Consider the following 20,000-nt stretch of genomic DNA (forward strand, 5'->3'; position numbering starts at 1 on the left):
GGCTGCGGAAATGATCGACTGTGTGTACTTCTATCAGGATGATCCATGTAAAGCAAATATAATTGTTGACTTTAGCCATGGAAAGGAATAGAAATGGTTTAAGGTAATAGGGAAATATTGAAACGAAAGGGAGGAATTTTGTGTGGCCTCCCATTTGAGAACTTAAATACGTGCTGATCCCCAAGTCATCCTGTTCATCCCCAGCAGTCTCAATCTTCATGTGGTTGGTAAGAATAATTCTCACTTGAGAGAAATGCTTCCACATCAGTATTGACTGAGGATTTTTTTTTTTTTTACTTTCTGAGAAATAGGACAGTTAAACATTGTTTTCATTCTTTTGCTATTTTTGTGTATCATTCCTGCCATTCAGTTCATTCCAACTGAAGCTCCTCCATGACATACACTTCACATCTTTGTGTGCATTACTTCCGCCACTTGTTCATTTGAAATCTTCACGGCTGAAGGCCCGATCTGATCGTTCCTCCTCTGATAAAGCTTCTCTGCGAGGACTTTTTCTTTCTCGTCCCTGTTGCTTGTTTCCTTGCTCTGTTCATCTGTTCACGCGCTCACCATTCTGTTCTGTGAGACAGCAGTGTGGTTTATGTCTCTCCTGTTCTGTGAGGGCATCCTGCATGCGTATCTTCTACCGTGCTTCCCCCGGAATCCCCTGGATGGAAGAGCCTGTTCACAATGATTGGGAAGTAGGCATTCAATGAATGTTGGTCTGGATAAGTGATTGACAGAGGACCTGTCTTCCATACTGTTGCTATCCTCTGAAATTCAGTATTCACTGCTTTCGAGATCCGGCATAAGGACACTGCATATAGCACTATGAAATCGCTGTAGTAATGTGAGCCTGTGCTCTGACAGCAGACACCTGAAGTTGAATCCGGGCTTCACGCTGGTTGCCTCACCTACAGCAAGTTGTGTAAACTCTTTATGGCTCTGTTTTCTCAGAAGGAGTCAGAGAGAGAAGGTGGTTCTGATATGGTCCCTCCCTTCAAAATCAGCTGCCTTGAAGAACTAAGTACCAAATCCTCCACCAGGAGCAGTAACGAATGGGATACAGGGTGCAGCAAAGAATGAGGTAGGTCATGGTCCAGGGTGTTACTAAGAAGGGAACTGGGAAGATACCAGGAGAACACTGAAGGAGGCCAGAAAGGGATGGGGAAGGGAGGAGGGGCAGACCAGGCTGCTGAAGTGGTTACCATGCCACCTCGCTGCCGGAAATCCTGCCAGGACTCAATCGAGGCTAGGTATAGTGGCGATTCCCAAAGATAGTCGCACGGAACACTAGTGTTGAGTTAGTAGCAGTATTCGTGGAGAGCTTACTCTATGCCGGGCATTAAATGCTGTGACTGTATGAGCTCAGAGTTTTTATAACAACTTTATGAGGTAAGAACTGTTACTCTCCCCTCTTAGGTGATCACACTGAGGCACAGGGCTGCTGAGCAAGCTGCTCAGAGCTACACAACCATGTGGTGGGGCCAGGATCTGAATGTGGATAGTCTTGTCTCCCGTTTTCACTCTGACCGCTGTGCGCTACTGCCTAAGAAGTTTTATGTGAATAAAGGGTTTTGTGTTCAGATAAATTTGGGGGCTGCTAGTTAAAGGTAAGCACGCTTGTCATTTTTCGAGACTTCTCAGACTCCGGTATGCATCCCCATAAACCTGCCTCAACCATGGCCCTGTCTTCCTGCCTCTTCTCTCTGAACCCAGCCCTCCCACTTTTCCTGGTCTTGTTTCTTTTTTTCAGAATCGCCTCTCCTCGTTATGACATGCTGTTTATTCCTCACCAGTCTTTCCCTCTGCTGGATCACTCTTGGCAGCACACAAGTGTGCTCTAGTAATCGCCTGTAAAAGCTCTCCTTTGCCCCCTCCACTTCGCCACCCCGTCTCTGCTGCTTGTCACATCTGCGCTTCTGGAAAGACTAGCCAGGGCACAGGGTCTTCTCTGCACCTCATGCAGTCTGCCGTCGGTTCCTGCTGGCTTCTGGCCTGACGCTGTCTCCACTTGGCCTGGACCCACCAATAGTTCCCTGACTAGTTTCCCTGCAGCTCCCCCCTCTGTGGGTAAATGTAACCACTGTCCACCAGGGGCCAAAGTAGCCTGCCTTGTTGAATGCAAGCTATTTCATGTCCGTTTATTTAAAGCCCTTAAATGCTTTCCAGTATCCCTTCAAATAAAAGTAGCTCTACTGTAAGCGACAGGATCTACAGGATCTGGTCCCTGCCTGGCCCTGGCCCGTCAGCCTGCCCCGTGCCAGCAAGGGCCCTGGCACTCACGCAGACTTCTGCCTGGATCTGCCTAATTGAATCGCTGCCCCTTCCTGTCCTTCAGTCTTGGTTCCCTCACACAGTCAGGATCTCGTGTGCCCGAGCTCCCAGCTAAGTAGACACGGCAGCTGTCTCACACCGCTGCTGCTGCCCCTCTCTCGGGCCCTTCGTGATGGGCCTAGGTAAGGGTCCTGGGAGGACTCTCCAGGGGGTGGGGCCCTGCTCAGGACCAAGGGGATATTGGTACTGACTCCATTTATCACCCACAGATTGGAGCCTGGTTATCTGGACTCTATTCTAGTGGGGCATGAACACAGTTCACACCTGGTCCATTATTCCACCAGCCAGGTTAAACTCTTCCTCTGTTTTTGTCTTTGCCTCTGTCTCTTATACACACGTTCTTAAAATTGTATTCTAATATGGGGCATTTACCAGTCCTTTTAAAAGTAAGCCAACTCATTTTTTTTCAGTGTAAAACTTAAAATTTCCAGTTTTTTCTTTAGAGTCAAACACAAATTTTAAAACAATTAAAAAAATTTTAGAAGTAGTTTGAGAGCAGAATCCTAGATTTTTTATACCAATTTTCCACTATTATATGTTTGATTGATAATTTGGCAATTTTTTCTTAGTAAGTTGTGGTTACTGAATTTTTCTAAAGCATTCATGTAGGTTTTCAAAAAATTGATTCCCTATCTTTTCACATTTATAATTCATTGCTTTACATAATATTATTATTTTCAAATTTAAGAATTTACTATTAATCCCTTAATCTCTAAACTTTGATTACAGAGTTTAGTGGCAGGCTTCAAGAGGTCTTGGAAAGCTAAATTTTTTGTATATGCGGTTATTTTTCTTCTTCATTGGGTCTATAGCTTTCATCAGATTCTCAAATTTGTTTAATTGAAGTATATAGTTGACTTACAGTGTTGTGTTAATTGCTGCTGTACAGCAGAGTGGTTCTGTATTCTTTTTCATTATGGCTTCTCATAGGATATTGAATATAGTTCTCTGTGTTACACACTGGAACATTGTTGTTTATCTGTGTTATATGTAAAAGCTCACATCTGCTAATGCAACCTCTTGCTGCATTGCTCCCCCAATACCTCCCTTCTCAACTACCAGTCTGTTCTGTGATTCTGTGTTTCATAGATGAGAGGTTCATTTGTCATGTTAGATCCCACCAAGTGGGTATCACTAAGTGGTATCATATGGTACTTGTCTTTGTCTTTCTGACTTCACTTAGTGTGATAATCTCTAGTTGCATCAGTGTATTTAATATTAAATGATGTCATTACAATAATAGGAATAACTGGAATCCCCAGGTTCGGGAACGGGTTCTATGAAACTAGGGAGAGTGTGGTGGATGGGTGGGCCAGAGCCCCTTAGTCTCAGTGTGATTTGCAGGCAGAGGTCAGTCTGTTTTATAAACAAAATGGAAAGTGCTAAGTAAATGGAAATTGGAGGATGGAATATCTACTGAGTACTGCCTAATTTTCAGAGAAAAATTGAATTTGCAGGTCTCAAGCCAGCAGGTGGCAGTGCGGCTCACAAGCTGGTTTGGGGCAAGCACTTGACCAAAAGCTGAGCCTTTGCCACGACTAACGGCTGAGCAGACAGACAGCGTCCCTGTCATCACGTGGAGCCCCTTTGGTCATTTCTGCTCCTTTCATAGCCTGGCAGCATTTCTACTCTAGGTCAAAGTTAGCAGAACTGAGGACCATAAAATACACTGGCGTTCTCAGCTCTCCCTTCCTGGCCTCAGTTTCCCCACTGAATAGGGAGCATGTGGTTAATCCTATGCTAGAGTTGTTGCGAGCAGTCAGTCACTTCATACTACTTTCTTTCTCCTTGAACCGGAGGAGGAGGGCAGTGCTTTACCCCGGGGGACGCTGGTCACCCACACCTCTAGGATAGCGATGGGCCTGGGAGCGGGTGCAAGTACTGCTGTCCACTGACCCCACCCCTCAGAGCTCCCCAAGAGAATCCTGGCCGCTGCTGCTGCTGGGGGCCCTCGGCAGGCACCTCTCCTCTCGGCTGGCGAGGCCACCAGTGACCTGGCTGAGGGCCAGTCATCAGCCTCCTCACTACGCTGGAGTTACTAGTCAGCCTGGGCCTGTGGGCTTGCACCTTAACGATGGAGAGCCAGCACTTCTGGGAGCACCAGCACCCTGCATTTGGAGCATTGCTGTCATAGTTTACACCTGACTCCAGGTAGATGGGTAGCTGGCCTGAGTGATTTCTCCAGAGATGGTAGTCAGAAATGGGGGCACTTTGGTGACCCCACTCCCCGCAAAACCATTGCAGTTGGCTGCTGAGGATAGTGAAAAGTGATAGGCAAGGGTGCCGTGAGCAGGAGCAGATGAAGGGAATGGCACTGGCACTGCCTGCTCTCCAGACGCCAGTCCCCTCTGCTCAGAGGCGGCTGCCTTGCTGCCACTGAAGGTCCGTCCTGACGAACTCTGGCCCACGCCTGGGCTGGGTTCGGTGGCAGCCAGGGAAAGGCTTGAAGGAACTGCCCCCATGGAGCCTTGAGGATGAACTGGAGGTAAGCAGGCAGGGAAGGGAGAGGGATTGGCATCAGCTCAAGGGGAATCTGCAAAGGGGGGTGGGCACAGCTGAGGTGTGGCCGTCACTTGGGCTCACCTCTCCATTACAGAGCCGTGCCTTCACCCTGCACATACCCAGGGGAGCAGAAGCAGGGAGCGCAGCACCCCTGCTGAGCTCTGACTCACGGGCTCTGGCTCTGCAGCAGAGCCAGGGCCATGCAAAGGACAGCAGGTTACAGTGGAAGGCCGGAGAGAGATTCCGGACAGACACCAGCTGCAGAGGCCCAGGCGGCGGGAGGGGGAGCAAGCAGTGAGGAAAACCATCCTGCCTTGAGCGCAGGAGATTGAGCCGGGAGCACACAGATGTGCCTGAGTCAGCTTCAGTGACCATGGTAACACTGGGTGCTCTGAGAGCTCTGTCACCCACTTCTCAAGGCTCCTCCATGCCATCCCACCCTTGGGACACCTAGAGGACTTCCAACCCTGTGAGAAGTGGAAGAGGTCACTCAGTACCCTCCCTCTGCGTGACCATAAAGGAGTCAGGCACCCAGGCATCATGCTTTGAGAGCACATTTAATAAAGAATGCAGAAAGGTCCTGGTGGGCCACTCAGATCCCAGGTGCCATCTATTCTGGCGGTCATGGGACTGCCGCCCTGATGTCTGCCACGCCTTGCACGGTCGGAGCAGCCTCCAGATCCCGGGTGGGGCTCGGGCTCCTGACGGGGTGTCAGGACTGCTCTCTCCAGCCTGTGCCGGATCTGCTGGCACCACTGAGGCCCAGGTCCAGCTGCAAAGGCTCTGGCTCCTCTCGAGGCTGTGGAGGGCCGGGAGGGCAAGCACGCAGCAGAAACGAACTCTGCGGATTCCTTTACTTCAGCGCTCTGGCACCTTTTGCCCCAACAGTCAAGCTTCCCAGGGTTGAAAAAAACTCCTCCATCTCTCTCTGTAGCAGCTGGTTCCTCTTTTCTGCATCTTCCCGTGCCCGCTCCGAGTTCCTCAGCTTTATTTCCAGCATTGTGTACTTTTTCTTTTCTTGGTCTAGTTCTTCTTCTAGCCGTGACATTCGTTTCCTCAGGTCGGCACTACCTTCTTCGAGTCTTAAAAAATGAAAGAAGAAAGACACCATTTTAGACCTGGGCTGAGGTTTGCAAGCGAGCTCCATTGTCGGCAGACACTTGATGGGGTAAAGTAGCTGTTCAGACCTGATACCCAAGGGGAAGGATGCTGCGAATTCAGACCCGGTGCCAGGTGAGGCTTCACAGACCACATATCCTCACAAGATCTGGGGCTTCACCCCTCAGAGATCCTCCTCTTGGCCTTCTGCACTCAAGGTCAGGGGCCCTCCCTGAGTTCTCACTCAAGTAGAAGACCACTTACCCTCCCGCCTGGCTACCTGGCATAGTGAGGGTTGGACTGCCTGCTGGCAGAGAACAGGACTGAGCCCTACAGCGAGAGGGAAGCAGGAAACTGTCCCCTTGTTTGCTCCTCTGCAAGACCCACCGAGCTCCATCCAGACACAGTGACTCACAGGAAACCCCACTCAGGTTGCCACTTCATTTTCCACTCGCTCTCGGCCTTCATACCCCAGCCCAAATGTCTCACCCTCTGGTAAGCTGCTCTTGATCCTCCCCAGCATGTCAGACACTGCTCCTTTTTGCCACCATGGAGTGCACCACAGGCCTTTCATCTTTTCAACCAATGACGCACTCCTCTGAGGCCTCAGGGACAGGCTGTGCCTGGCTCTGGGAACCGACCTGACTACAAGACGTAAGCTGGGCAGGACACAAACTGCACTGAGCCCTGAAAACGTGCGCTGCAGCTACGATGGGCTAAGGAGGCCCACGGCAGGTCACCTGGCACGTGACGTGCGGAGCCAACGCCCCTCCTCCCACCCCCGCGAGGCCTGGGCCCTGAAAACGTGCACGCAGCTACGACGGGCTAAGGAGGCCCACGGCATGTCACCTGGCACGTGATGCGCGGAGCCAACGCCCCTCCTCCCACCCCCGCGAGGCCTGGGCCCTCACCGGTAACTGCTGAAGACAGAGCATGCAGAAGCGCTAAAATCCGGAACGAGACGGGGAGGCCCACTCATTACTGTTACTCAGTATAGTATTGGAAGTCCCAGACCCTGAGTCAGCCAAGAGGCATAAATAAAGGTATTCAGATTGGTGGGGAAGAGGTGAAACCGTCATAGATGCAGAGGACACACACTGCATGCAGAAAACCCACATGGCCACAGGAAACCAGTAGGACTGATGAACGAACTCAGCACGGTAGCGATGGAAGACTGCCGGGAGGAAGTTGGTTGCATTTCTTTACACTGACAATGAAACAATCCCCTTTAAAACTGCATCAGAAGAACAAGAAACAGACAAAAAACTTAGGAATAAACCTCACCAAGGCAGTGAAAGGCTTACGTGCTGAGAACTACAAAACATTAATAACGCAAGTTGAATGGAAACATGATCCCGTCTCTGGGACTGGAAGAATGTTGTTAAAATAGCCATGCTACTCAATCTACAGGTCTAATGCAATCCCTATCAAAGTACCCATGACATTTTTCACAGAACAAATAAAATGTATAGGGAACTGTAAAAGATCAGAATTGCGAAAGCAATCCTAAGGAAAAAGAACAAAGCAGGAACCATAACACTCCCAGACTCGAGACAATACTACAAAGCTACAGTAATCAAAATAGCATGGTATTGGCACAAAAACAGATATATGGATCAGTGGAACAGAATAGAGAGCCCAGAAATAAACCCACACACCTATGGTCAACTGATCTTTGAAAAAGGAGGCAAGATATGCAGTGGGGAAAAGACAGTCTCTTCAGCATGTGGTTTGGGGAAAGTTGGCAGCTGTGTGCAAATCAACGAAGTTAGAACATACCTTTACACGATACAGAAAAATAAACTCAAAATGGCTAAAAGACCTAAATAATAAGACATGACACCATAAAACTCCTAGAAGAGAACACAGGCAAAACATTCTCTGACACTGCCTATGTTTTCTTGGATCAGTCTCCCAAGGCAACAGAAATAAAAGCAAAAATAAACAAATGGAACCTAATCAAACTTACAGCAAAGGAAACCATAAATGAAGAGAGACTGAGGACTGGGAGACAATATTTGCAAATGATGTGAAATTGAAAAATGGGCAGAAGACCTAAACAGACATTATCCAAAGATGAGGCAGAAAGTGAAAGTCACTCAGTCATCTCCAACTCTTTGTGACCCCACAGACTACAGTCCATGGAATTCTCCAGGCCAGAATATTGGAGTGGGTAGCCTTTCCCTTCTCCAGCAGATCTTCCTGACCCAGGAATCGAACCAGGGTCTCCTGCATTGAAGGCAGATTCTTTACCAATTGAGCTATCAGGGAAGCCCAAAGATGAGGTAACAGATGGCCAATAGGCACGTGAAAAGATGCTGATATCACTAATCCTTAGAGAAATGCAAATCAAAACTACAGTGAAGTATCACCTCACATTAGTCAGAATGGCCACTGTTAAACAGTCTACAGATAATAAATGGTTGAAGAGGATGTGGAGAAAAGGGAACCCTCTTACACTATTGGTGGGAATGTAAGTTGGTATAGCCGCTAAGGAAAACAGTATGGAGGTTCCTCAAAAAACTAAAAATAGGAATTCCCTGGCTGTCCAGTGGTTCGGGGGCTTCGCAGGTGGCACAGGGGTAAAGAATGAATTCAGAAGATGCAGGAGACACAGGCTCGATCCCTGGGTTGGGAAGATCCCCCTGGAGTACGAAATGGCAACCCACTCTAGTATTCTTGCCTGAAAAGTTCTGTGGACAGAGGAGCCTGGCAGGTTACAGTCCATGGGGTCGCAAAGAGTTGGACATGACCAATGCGTGTGTGCGTGCATGCATATGCCCGCATATGCGCACACACAGGCACACGCACCAGTAGTTAGGATTCTGCGCTTTCACCACCAAGGGCCTGGGTTCAATCCCTGGTCAGGGAACTAAGATCTCATAAGCCATGTGGCATGGTCAAAATTAAAAAAAAAAAAAAATTAAAATATACAAAAAAATAGAGTTGCCCTATGATCCAGCCGTCCCACTCCTGGGCATATACCCAAACAAAACTCGTAATTCGAAAGCACACGTGCACCCCTGTGTTCATAGCGGCACTTTTTACAATAGCCGAGATATGGAAATAACCCGAATGTCCATCAACAGATGAACGCATAAAGAAGGTGGTGTGTGTGTGTGTGTATACACACACAGTGTAGTACTACTCAGTCATAAAGAAAGCAGTGCCATTCGCAGCAACATGGATGCATTGAGAGGTTATCATACTAAGTGAAGGAGGCCAGAGAGAGAGACAGATACCATGTGTTGAATCTCAAATATGACGCAAATGAACTTATCTGAAATGCTCACAGATACAGACGACAGACTTGTAGTTACCAAGGGCGATGAACTTATCTGTGAAATACTCACAGATATAGACGACAGACTTGTAGTTACCAAGGGCGAGGCGAGGGGTGGGGAGGGGAGGGGGTGGGGAGGGAGGTGAGGGGGTAGGGGGGGGTGAGGGGTGGGGGAGGAGGATTCAGAGTTCAGGGTTAGCAGATGCAAACTATTTATATATATATGTGTGTGTGTGTATGGATGGATAAACAACAAGGTCCTTTTTATAGTACAGGGAACTATATTTAGTATCCTGGGATAAACCATAATGGAAAAGAATATATTATGTATTATGTATAATAATATGTATATTAATATGTATGTAATAATGTATAATAATATGTATATTAAAACTGCATCACTTTGTAGAAATTAACAATGCTGTAAATAAATCAGCTATACTTCAATAAAAAAAAAAAAACACAGAGAAGGGAAAAAGCCTCCCTTTACCCTAACCTCCCATCTTGGGGGGGACAGTGTCAGAAGACCACCCCCAAAGTGGGGGCAGCAGGTCCCCCACGAGCCTCTCCATTGCTTCTCCTCCCCTCGGGGCTCCTCCTGCACAGATCCCCCCTAGAGCTCTGGAGAATGCCCTGGGCCACCCCCTTCCTTCCACGCCACTCCTAAAGGGACTGTATCCAGCCTCAGGCTCCAAGCACCACAGGAGTGAGTGGCAGGTTGAGTGACACCCTCAATCTTCGTCTCCCTCAAGTCCACTCAGAAACTTCATGAGCATCTACAGCCTAACAGACCCACAGCTCCGGCTCCTGCGAGTTCCTGCCCTCCTTTCCCAAGTCACCCTCCTACAGCCCCAGTCTCTTCACTCGAGACCACCTTCTTCCAAAACAAAAATGGTGTCCCTCAAGTCAGCTATTTTTCTCATCCCACATGTTCTGAATCTGGCCACTTGCCCACCTCGACGGCTGCCTCTGGAGTCCATGCCGCCAACAGGTCTGGCCTGGATCTCTGTGGCCCCTCACTGGGCTTTGCCTGGATCTCCGTGGCCCCTAACTGGGCTTTGCCTGGATCTCTGTGGCCCCTAACTGGGCTTTGCCTGGATCTCCGTGGCCCCTAACTGGGCTTTGCCTGGATCTCCGTGGCCCCTAGCTGGGCTTTGCCTGGATCTCCGTGGCCCCTAACTGGGCTTTGCCTGGATCTCCGTGGCCTCCTAACTGGGCTTTGCCTGGATCTCCGTGGCCCCTAGCTGGGCTTTGCCTGGATCTCCGTGGCCCCTAACTGGGCTTTGCCTGGATCTCTGTGGCCCCTAACTGGGCTTTGCCTGGATCTCCGTGGCCCCTAACTGGGCTTTGCCTGGATCTCCGTGGCCTCCTAACTGGGCTTTGCCTGGATCTCCGTGGCCCCTAGCTGGGCTTTGCCTGGATCTCCGTGGCCCCTAACTGGGCTTTGCCTGGATCTCCGTGGCCTCCTAACTGGGCTTTGCCTGGATCTCCGTGGCCCCTAGCTGGGCTTTGCCTGGATCTCCGTGGCTGCCTAACTGGGCTTTGTCTGCCTTGTCAAGCGCTCCTGCACACAGCAGCCAGCGCACCTCATCAGTGATGGCAGTCCTCTAGGCCTGCCAGCAGCTTCACATCTCCCTGCGAATAAAATCAAGGCATCACTCCTGGTAAAAGGCCTCGCCCCCTACCCCACCCCCACTACCTCACGCTTTCAGAGCCTGCCTGGACACTCAGCGAACGCACAGTGGGTCAAGGATTGAACCCAGAGCCCACCAGACAACAAGACTGCATTTCCCTTGAGAATCCCAGCCCCTGAGAAGGTGAAAGCTTGAGTCACCTCCACAAACAGCCAAGGAGGTGACAGGTTGATTCTGACGCCCTCTGAGGCTGCCCTGGGACAGCATCCGCCAGTAACACACCCGGTGTGCTCTGTAAGCTCAGCTTCGGCAGCCCTCGCCGTCCAGCGAATCTGCAGGAGCCCCTGCTGCTCTCTCTGCCTGCTGTGTCCCACCCCGTGCTTACCCTGGGGGTTTCCTCCACAATTTTACACCCTGGGTGTTACTCATGCGGTGTCCTTCTCATCCTTGTTCAGCTCAGTCCTATTGGTCTTGGCTCCTATGGAGCCAGGTCCTGGCTCAGATATCACCTACTGTGTCCCCACCTACCTCTGATCTCCCCCATGGCAGTGGGCACTGCCCTCATAGCCCCTTTGCTGCCATCTTCCCACCAGGAACACAGAGCCGGCACACACCTGACGCTCCCCAGGTACCCAGGAGACAGCTGCCAGCAGGACAAGAGGGTCAGATGCTGCCATTCCAGCTCCCCGTGGGAATCCCATGCTCAGAAACAGAAGCCTCCACTTTGATGGAAAAAGGAAGCACTCAGAGCCCACTGAAGCCTTCTGCTAGTGGGTGGGACATGGGTTCATCAGTCAGCTGATGCAAGGCCTGGGGCGAAAGGAGCTAAAGGGTCTGAGATGCTGATGCTCACTATCTAGTGTAGGCTCTGTGTGTGTGCCAAGTCGCTTCAGTCGTGTCTGACTCTGCAACCCTCTGGACTGTAGCCCACCAGGCTCCTCTGTCCATTGGCTTCTCCAGGCAAGAATACTGGAGTGGGTTGCCATTCCCTGCTCCAGGGGATCTTCCGGAGCCAGGGATCAAAGCCGAGGCTCTTATGTCTGTCTCCTGCATTGGCAGGCAGATTCTTCACCGTTAGTGCCACCTGGGAAGACCCATAGGCTCTGCTGGTGACTATAACGAGGGGAAAAGCCCTCAGCACGAAGGAGTTGAGAGGACGGAACCAGGGCCCATCAGTGAGCAAGCCTGCAAGCCTTAAAGGGTGGCACAGGGCGTCTTCTGTGACCCAGTAGAAGGGAGGGCTTGGCTCAGCAAGGTCAGCTCCCTCTTCAGAGGAAATTGGATTTCCATCCAGATGTCCTCACTCTACATCAGGCCCAACCATGGTCGGTCAGTCAGCCAGGCTGGCCTGGGGCCTGCAGTGCACAGAGGCCCTGCCCCATTCCCAGTTCCTGAACTGTAGGACATACTAGGGGGCCTGCCTCCTCCCTGACGGCCACATAGGGACCTCCACTCCGAACCTCTCTATCAAAGTACTCTGAGCAGCTCAGACTGAGATTCTGACTCGCTCCTTTATTCAGCTGGCCTCACGGAGTCCTGGCTGCATGCTAGACCCTCAGCTCCCAAGCTTTCCCAGACAGAGGACCCCCATCCCTCCATTCCCGGCCCTGTCCTAGGGAACCTTCTCCCAGAAAGGCAGCTTCCTGGGGGCTGGCTGCTCTGGGCCCTGCCTCCAGGAGCTATCTTTCCAAGCCAGAGGCTGATTGCCCAGGACCGGTGTCCAGTGAGCTGCTGGCTGCAAGGTCTCTGCCCAGCCTGGGAGTGCCAGTCTTGCACTCGCCCAACAGGCTTTTTACCTTTTCACGCTCGTCTCATACTCAGTCCTCTGCCTGCACAGCTCTGCTCTGAGCTCTGTGACCAGGCCCTGGAGAACCTCGGTTCGGCGGGCGTGGTCCTGAGCAGGGCTGCCTGGGTCACTGGGCTCGCTGCTGCTGATGCAGGTGCCCACTCCATCCAGGCCATGGTCCAGATCCAGGGATCTGCGCTCTTCGCTGCTGCTGAGGACAGGGGAGGGCTCGAGGGCTCCCTCGATGTGCAGGGAGCTGCAGGCGGAGGAGTCGCTGGCCCGGCATGCTGTGCAGCTGCTGACCGAGCCCTGAGCCGAGGCCTCACAGGAGGAGGCCGCAGACCAGGGCAGGCTGGCCACACTGGGTGTGCTGGGAAAGCAGCTCTGCGGGGGCACATTGTCGTAGGTGGAGAGTCTCTGCTCGGAGCCCGAGTCCTTGAGCCGGTCTCCTGAAGAGGCCCGGCGGTGGCCTCGCAGGGAGGACAGCCCATTCATGAGCCAGTTCCCTCCGGAGGAGATGATGGGGACCTCCAGGGATGAGGTGCCCACCTTCGGACTCCCCGACCGGGACCCTGACTGCCGGAAGGAAGACCTCCAGTTGGGCAGAGTCTGCACCTTCTTCCCAGGGCTGGTGGCAGCAGGGCTGCACCGGCTCCCCAGGCCCGTGGGAGAGGTTCTAGAAAGTGCCGCCACGGCAGCCCCATCCAGAGAAGAGGTCCTGTGCGAGGGCAGGCAGGGCGCGCTGGGGCTGCCCGGCTCTGCCTGGTCGTCCCTGGTGACCTCCTCGGAGCCCCACCCCACGGTGCACGGTGGGCCCCCGCGTGGGGAGGCTGGCCCCTCCGTGGTCCTCGAAGTGAAGAGCTGGCTGTGTTTGCGGATCAGGATGGTCATCAGGTGCTGGACCAGAGAAGTGCCTGCCAAGAAGAAGGAATAAGAAAAGGCTGACTGGGAATGCCTCCAGTCCAGTTTCTCCAGACCAGTCAGCAAGCTGCAGCTCGGACCCAGGGCGCCCAGCTCTGCCAGTAGCCTCAAACCAGGCTACTCCTTAAGTGTGGACTCAACAAGAGCTCACCATCTTCCGCTCCAAAGGTAAGGATGGCCACCACACTTTCCAAATTCAGACAGGGACAGAAGGACCATACCCAAAATCCCCTCCTCCAATGTGGGGTCTGGAGCACAGAAAGGCACTCAGCCTTCACGCCCATTCCAACCAGCTGGCAGAGTGGGGAGCAGACACAGTGCTGGTTGAGGCTGTGGGCTGAGCCGAGGGCAGGCTGGGGCTGGAGACCAGGACCTAGGTGCCAGGGCCCTCCTGGCTGCCCCATCTGCTGCCCACAGTGGCCATGCCTGACTGTCCACTCTGGGGGCACAAGGCTCTGGGACACAGAATTGAGATGTCTTATGGGTGCATGTGGGCACACAGACCCAGCTTCGTACACATACACAACCTCATACAGAGTCACACACACATACAACCTCATACACAACCCCATACACACACATGTAAAACCCCAGACACAACCCCATGCTGCTGCTGCTAAGTCACTTCAGTCGTGTCTGACTCTGTGTGACCCCATAGATGGCAGCCCACCAGGCTCCCCCGTCCCTGGGATTCTCCAGGCAAGAACACTGGCGTGGGTTGCCATTTCCTTCTCCAATGCATGAAGGTGAAAAGTGAAAGTGAAGTCGCTCAGTCATGTCAGACTCTTCGCGACCCCATGGACTGCAGCCCACCAGGCTCCTCCATCCATGGGGTTTTCCAGGCAAGAGTACTAGAGTGGGGTCCCATTCCTTCTCCACACAACCCCATACACATACATATAAAACCCCAGACACAGAGTCACACACACAACCCCATACACAGTCACACACATACACAACCCCATACACAGTCACACACATATACAACCCCATACACAGTCACACACACACAACCTCATACACAAAGTCACACACGTACATGACCCCATACATAGTCACACATACACACAACCCCATACACAATCCTATACACACACACATAAAACCCCAGACATACAGTCACACATATACCCATACAGTCACACATACACAACCCCATAGTCACACACATACACAACCCATACACAGTCACACACATACACGACCCCATACACAGAGTCACACACATACACAACCCCATAGACACACATATAAAATCCCAGACACATAATCACACATATACCCATACAGTCATACACACAACCCCATACAGAGTCACTCACACACAACCTCATACACAGTCACACATACACAACCCCATACACAGAGTCACACACACACACAGCCCCATACACGGAGTCACATATCCACAATCCCATACACAATCACACACACACAACCCCATACACAGAGTCACACACATATACAATCTCATTCACAGAGTCACACACACATACAACCCCATACACAGTCACACACATACACAGCCCCATACAAAGAGTCACACATACACAACCCCATACACAATCACACACAAATGCACATAGCCACCCCCCTAACCTGAACAACCCCACCCACAAGCACATGCTTCCTCTTCCCCAGGCCACAGCCCCTGAGACACAGCCTGTACCATATGGGGGGACTCAGTTCCTGAGGCTGTGGGTGGAGAGAGGGGTCCGTGACAAAGGCAGGCTTTGCAGAGGGACCAAGGCATCTACCCTCCTGTTATCCTCCACCAAAGACCAGAGACAGGGAGGCTTCTGTGTGATGAGGAAGGGCAAGTGCTTCTACTCCCACTAGAAGTAATGGAGAGTCATGGGGAACAGTAAGTAACAATCTTTAGTAGGTGAAGCAAGAACCTGGCAGTTCAGCAGGGTGAGCATTTGCCCTCAGGCACCTGTGCAGCCAGGCAGGTGGGAGCTCTGGGGAGACTGCCAGTCAGGCCAAGGGAGTGTTGGGACAGGGAAAGCTCTGCAGCCCACCCCTCACCCCCGCACCTCCCCTAGTTCATGTTCCACAGGAATGGCCACTCTGCCCTCAGCCTGCCTCGTGCCAGGGCAGCAGGCTCCAGCTGGCGTCAGGCAGGTTCTGCGTGCGTTCTGCCAGCCTCTCCGCTCCTTGGCTTGACCGGCTGCGGGTTTCCTGTGAGCAGCCAGACTCTCACACTAGAGAGGATGGTCTTCCTATGGGGCCTCCAAGCAGTGCGCTCCTTTCCAGGCCAGCCTGCACCTGTGTGCCCTTTGAAAAGTCAGACTAACAGAGTCCCCGCACCTCTTGCGGCCTGTCTCCTCATCTGTCACGTGGGGGCAGTAACCGGGGACTTCTTGTGAGGACTGAAACGCGGTGGTAGAAGTAAAGCACTCGGCAGAGGCCCTGACGTGTGCAAAGCGGCTGCTGTTGCTCTATTATTTAAAATCTTTTTAGTATGTCTGTTCATTACAGAACGTAATATCCCTAGGGTTTGCTGAGCTCTAACATCCAGAAGAAGCCTGTGACAATTATTTAATAGAAAATTACTTCAGTAATTTTCAAAAACATTTGTGTGTAATTTTGTTTTCTTTTTTAACTTTACAATATTGTACTGGTTTTGCCATATACCAAAATGAATCCGCCACAGGTATACACGTGTTCCCCATCCCGAACCTCCTCCCTCCACCCTCATTTGTGTATATTTAAGGGCAAGGGCACTGACCTTCTCCACCCCACCTCCACCCCGCAGCCGCTCCCATCATTCTAACTGCACCTTATGACCCCATCCACAGGGCAAAGTTCCTTTTCCTTTTAGAGCTGACCCCATGGGGGAAGAGGGGCTGCAGAAGGCAGCGAGGAGGTCCAGAGAGGCTGCTTCCAAGTGCGCAGGGCTGGGGCCACCCCTCCTGCTGGCCTGCTGTGAGGGTTCTGAGGACTTGCCCAGGACCGACGTGAGCCCAGAGCACCCAGCACCACCCCATACACCCCCCACCGTTACCTTGCTTCCAAGTGCGCAGGGCTGGGGCCACCCCTCCTGCTGGCCTGCTGTGAGGGTTCTGAGGACTTGCCCAGGACCGACGTGAGCCCAGAGCACCCAGCACCACCCCATACACCCCCCACCGTTACCTTCCATAATGGTCACTGGGTCTTCTCTCTGCGGCCGAAGTATATTAGGCCCAAAAACAGTTGCCAGGTTCTGGACGCTCATCTTGTTGACATCTGAGTGGGACTGAACTTCATCCAGAAACCTACAAAGTAAGGAAGAGACAGTTGGCAGAGAAGCAAATCCTGACTCAAGATCTGCTGGGAGCTGCCTGGCCCCCGTGCTCAGCTGTGCCCCTCTTTCCACAGCTACCGGGCACAGTCAGCTGCCCCTGCCAGGCTCAGAAGAAAGCAGAGCTTCCCTGAGATCCGGAGGGCCATCAGAAGTAAAGGCCACTGGAACCAGGGCCTGTTGTTGGTGTGGAAGGACAGAACTCCCCACCTGCAGTGGGCGCAGCTGCCTAGAAAGGCTCAGACCCCCAGATGCCCGGCTGGGTGAAGGCTCACCCTACCTGTCCTCTCCTGGCACCCTGAGCCTAGGTCACTGTCAGGAAGCAGACCCACGGGGAGGGATGGTGAGAGGCACCCAGGTGAAGCAGAAGGAACAAAGGCCATCCCGCTTTCCTTCAGGAATGGTGTACTCAGGACTGTATAACACTGACTGCTCCGATCGGGACTATAATAAGCTCTGTAAGTGCAGAGACTTCTTTTATATCCCCCACTGGCTTGACAGATGTGTGGGTGGCCCCCCGACCCCTATGAAAGGCATACGGAGCCAGACCGCAGGAGAGGGAAGCCCCACCCCGAGTCACTTACTTGCAGATATATCTGAGCAGGTTGTAATTGACCAGGGGAAGGCTGCTCACTTGCTTAGCCAACTCCAGAGTCCCCTTGGGATTGAGAGAGAAAAAACAGCATTTCAAAGATCAGCAGGGAGGCCCCAGGCCTTCTCTTGCTGGAGGCAGGCGGGAAGAGGAGGGGTGGGAATCTGAGTCCAGACCTCCAGCCACAGCCCAGGGGCCTGGCCGCCAGTGACCAGAGGGCACCACCAGTTTCATCCCCATGGCTGGTGACCTCTGGGGGAAGAGATTTACTTTCGAGATGCTGTTGTGAGGGATGTGCCTCTGCAGAGCCACAGAGGAATGTCAGGGCCAGCACTCAGCTCACTTATCGAGGCACAAATATTTGCTAGATAAAGACCCCTCATCTCCCACACAGCCACAGGGAGGGCAAACAGTTCTTCCCCAGCTGGAGCCAACCAGGGCTGCAGGCGGGGGGCTCTGTCCTGGGGGCAATCTCAAATTCTTTTGGGAGGAGGCAGGATAGAAATAGATGAAAGGTCTGGTTGTTTCTGAATCCCAAGGCCGGCCTGGGTAGCCCGAGTTAGATGTGGGAGGAGGTGATGGAGCAGGAGTGCCCACTGAGTGGTGGTCCAGCCTGGGCACGCTGTACTCAAGAGCATGGCTGGAACACAGCCTGCTTCAGGAGGACACTACTCAAGAGCATGCCTGGAACACAGCCTGCTTCAGGAGGACACTGTACTCAAGAGCATGGCTGGAACACAGCCTGCTTCAGGAGGTACCTGTCCCTCCGAGAGATGGAGGGCTGCACACACGGAGGGGATGCCCCAGGCATCCCACCCCAGAGTACCCTCCCTCCTAGTGGGGAAATATGCTAGCCCTTCCCAGATTAGGAGCTTCTAGGCCTGGCCCCCGCCCCCAACAAAGCAGGCTACAGGATCTATGTACCATGGAAAGTCACGAAAAGTCCTGTTTCCACGACCTCCCCCCGCCATCACCTAGCAGGCCCACTCCCCCAGCATGGGTCCCCGTGAGCCACTAACCTCCCCCTCGTCCTTGGTGAGCAGCTGGGCGCAGTTAAGGAAGTCCTCGTACCTGGCGAAGGGGACCACAGGCTCGGGGAGCTCCCGCAGGTAGAGCTTCAGCAGTGAGGCCACCGTGTGCACGTCTGTTGTGCTGCAGACGGAGGGACACCCGTGAGGCTGGGCACCAGAGGACCGCGGGGTGGCCAGCACCTCGCCCACCCCCTCAGGACCCGTGAGGCTGGGCACCAGAGGACCTCAGGGTGGCCAGCACCTCGCCCACCCCCTCAGGACCCGTGAGGCTGGGCACCAGAGGACCGCGGGGTGGCCAGCACCTCGCCCACCCCCTCAGGACCCGTGAGGCTGGGCACCAGAGGACCTCAGGGTGGCCAGCACCTCGCCCACCCCCTCAGGACCCGTGAGGCTGGGCACCAGAGGACCGCGGGGTGGCCAGCACCTCGCCCACCCCCTCAGGACCCGTGAGGCTGGGCACCAGAGGACTGCGGGGTGGCCAGCACCTCGCCCACCCGCTCAGGGGCAGTCTCTGCTCCCACATCCGTGTATGTGTATGCATGCACACACACACTGACGACCGGCCAAGGAATAGACGGGTGTGAAGGGCCACCTTCCACTGGCCTGGTGCCTGCCCCAGGGTACTCTGGGGTCGTGGAGCCAAGGGCACAGGAGCCAGGGGCACAGCTGTCCTTTGGCCCAAGTCTGAGCCTGCTCCTCTGCCCAGGATCACCCTCTAGTGGAAGCAGGAGGACTGTGTCAAACATGCCCACCAAGCAGGGCTGCCAAGCCCCTTGGAAAAGGGCAGCTGTCCTTGGGCACCTAGCTGGGCAAGTCAGAGGTCAGCACCTCTCCCCAGCTTCTGGGCTCCTATTCACACTACAGATGCCCCATCTCCAGTGCCCTGGAGCCCCATATGTCCATTCCCAGGCATCAGTCTTTGCTTGCAGCTCGGAGCTGCCCAGGCTGCAGTGGGCCCTGTAGAGGATGGTGGCCCTGGGCCTGTTTGGATTCTGGGGTCAGGTCCTGGGCTGCCGTCCTGGTACCTCCTCCAAGCTTGCCTTCCAGGCTGGGTGGGCCCCAGGTGTTTCGTCTGCTTTTCTGGATCTGCATGTCCTTCATGGGAGGTGTTCAGGAAAGATGGGCCTCAGGCCAAAAGTGGCTGTGCCATTAAGGTGCCTCCTGGCCTGCTGTCCATCTCATCACTGAGATGAGCCCTGGGGTCCCTTCCACCCTGGCATTTGGAATTCTGGGGTTCCACAGGGCCACATGCACCTTGAATTTGCATCCCCAGAGCCCCTCCCTGCCTCAGGACTGGTGGCTCTTGATGGCTCTTGGTCTGGCTAACTGAGCAGCCCTCATCCCTGCCCCCACCTCCCCTCTCCAGCCAAGCACGCAGCTGCCCTCACCCTTCTCTGCCTTCTCCCAGCCACTCCTCTGCTGACACCCCCATTTCCTGGAAGCCTATGTCCCCAATGGGTACCCAGCCTTGAGCCCAAGCCACCTTCCACCTGGGGACCCCATGAGTTCACTGCCAGCCACTGCATGAGCAGG

At 53.3% G+C, this 20,000-nt stretch overlaps 1 protein-coding gene across 5 annotated transcripts in view; it reads right to left on the reverse strand.

Moving 5' to 3' along the window:
- Positions 1-5,349: 5,349 nt before the first annotated feature.
- ARHGAP22 (Rho GTPase activating protein 22) overlaps positions 5,350-20,000 on the reverse strand; it is a 169,236-nt gene continuing 154,585 nt past the window's right edge. For 3 of the 5 annotated variants that reach the window (XM_070364477.1, XM_070364478.1, XM_070364476.1), the window contains 5 exons: positions 18,456-18,588; positions 17,429-17,502; positions 16,697-16,818; positions 12,651-13,554; positions 5,350-5,921 (listed from right to left, as the gene is read on the reverse strand). In XM_070364477.1, coding sequence (XP_070220578.1) covers positions 5,693-5,921; positions 12,651-13,554; positions 16,697-16,818; positions 17,429-17,502; positions 18,456-18,588 — 1,462 coding nt within the window. In that variant the 3' untranslated portion in view covers positions 5,350-5,692. The remainder of the gene's footprint in view (positions 5,922-12,650; positions 13,555-16,696; positions 16,819-17,428; positions 17,503-18,455; positions 18,589-20,000) is intronic. The other 2 variants (XM_014479738.2, XM_070364479.1) reach the window with 1 other exon arrangement.

This window comes from Bos mutus, chromosome 28, assembly GCF_027580195.1.
Source record: "Bos mutus isolate GX-2022 chromosome 28, NWIPB_WYAK_1.1, whole genome shotgun sequence".
In the NCBI taxonomy this organism is placed as follows: Eukaryota; Metazoa; Chordata; class Mammalia; order Artiodactyla; family Bovidae; genus Bos; species Bos mutus.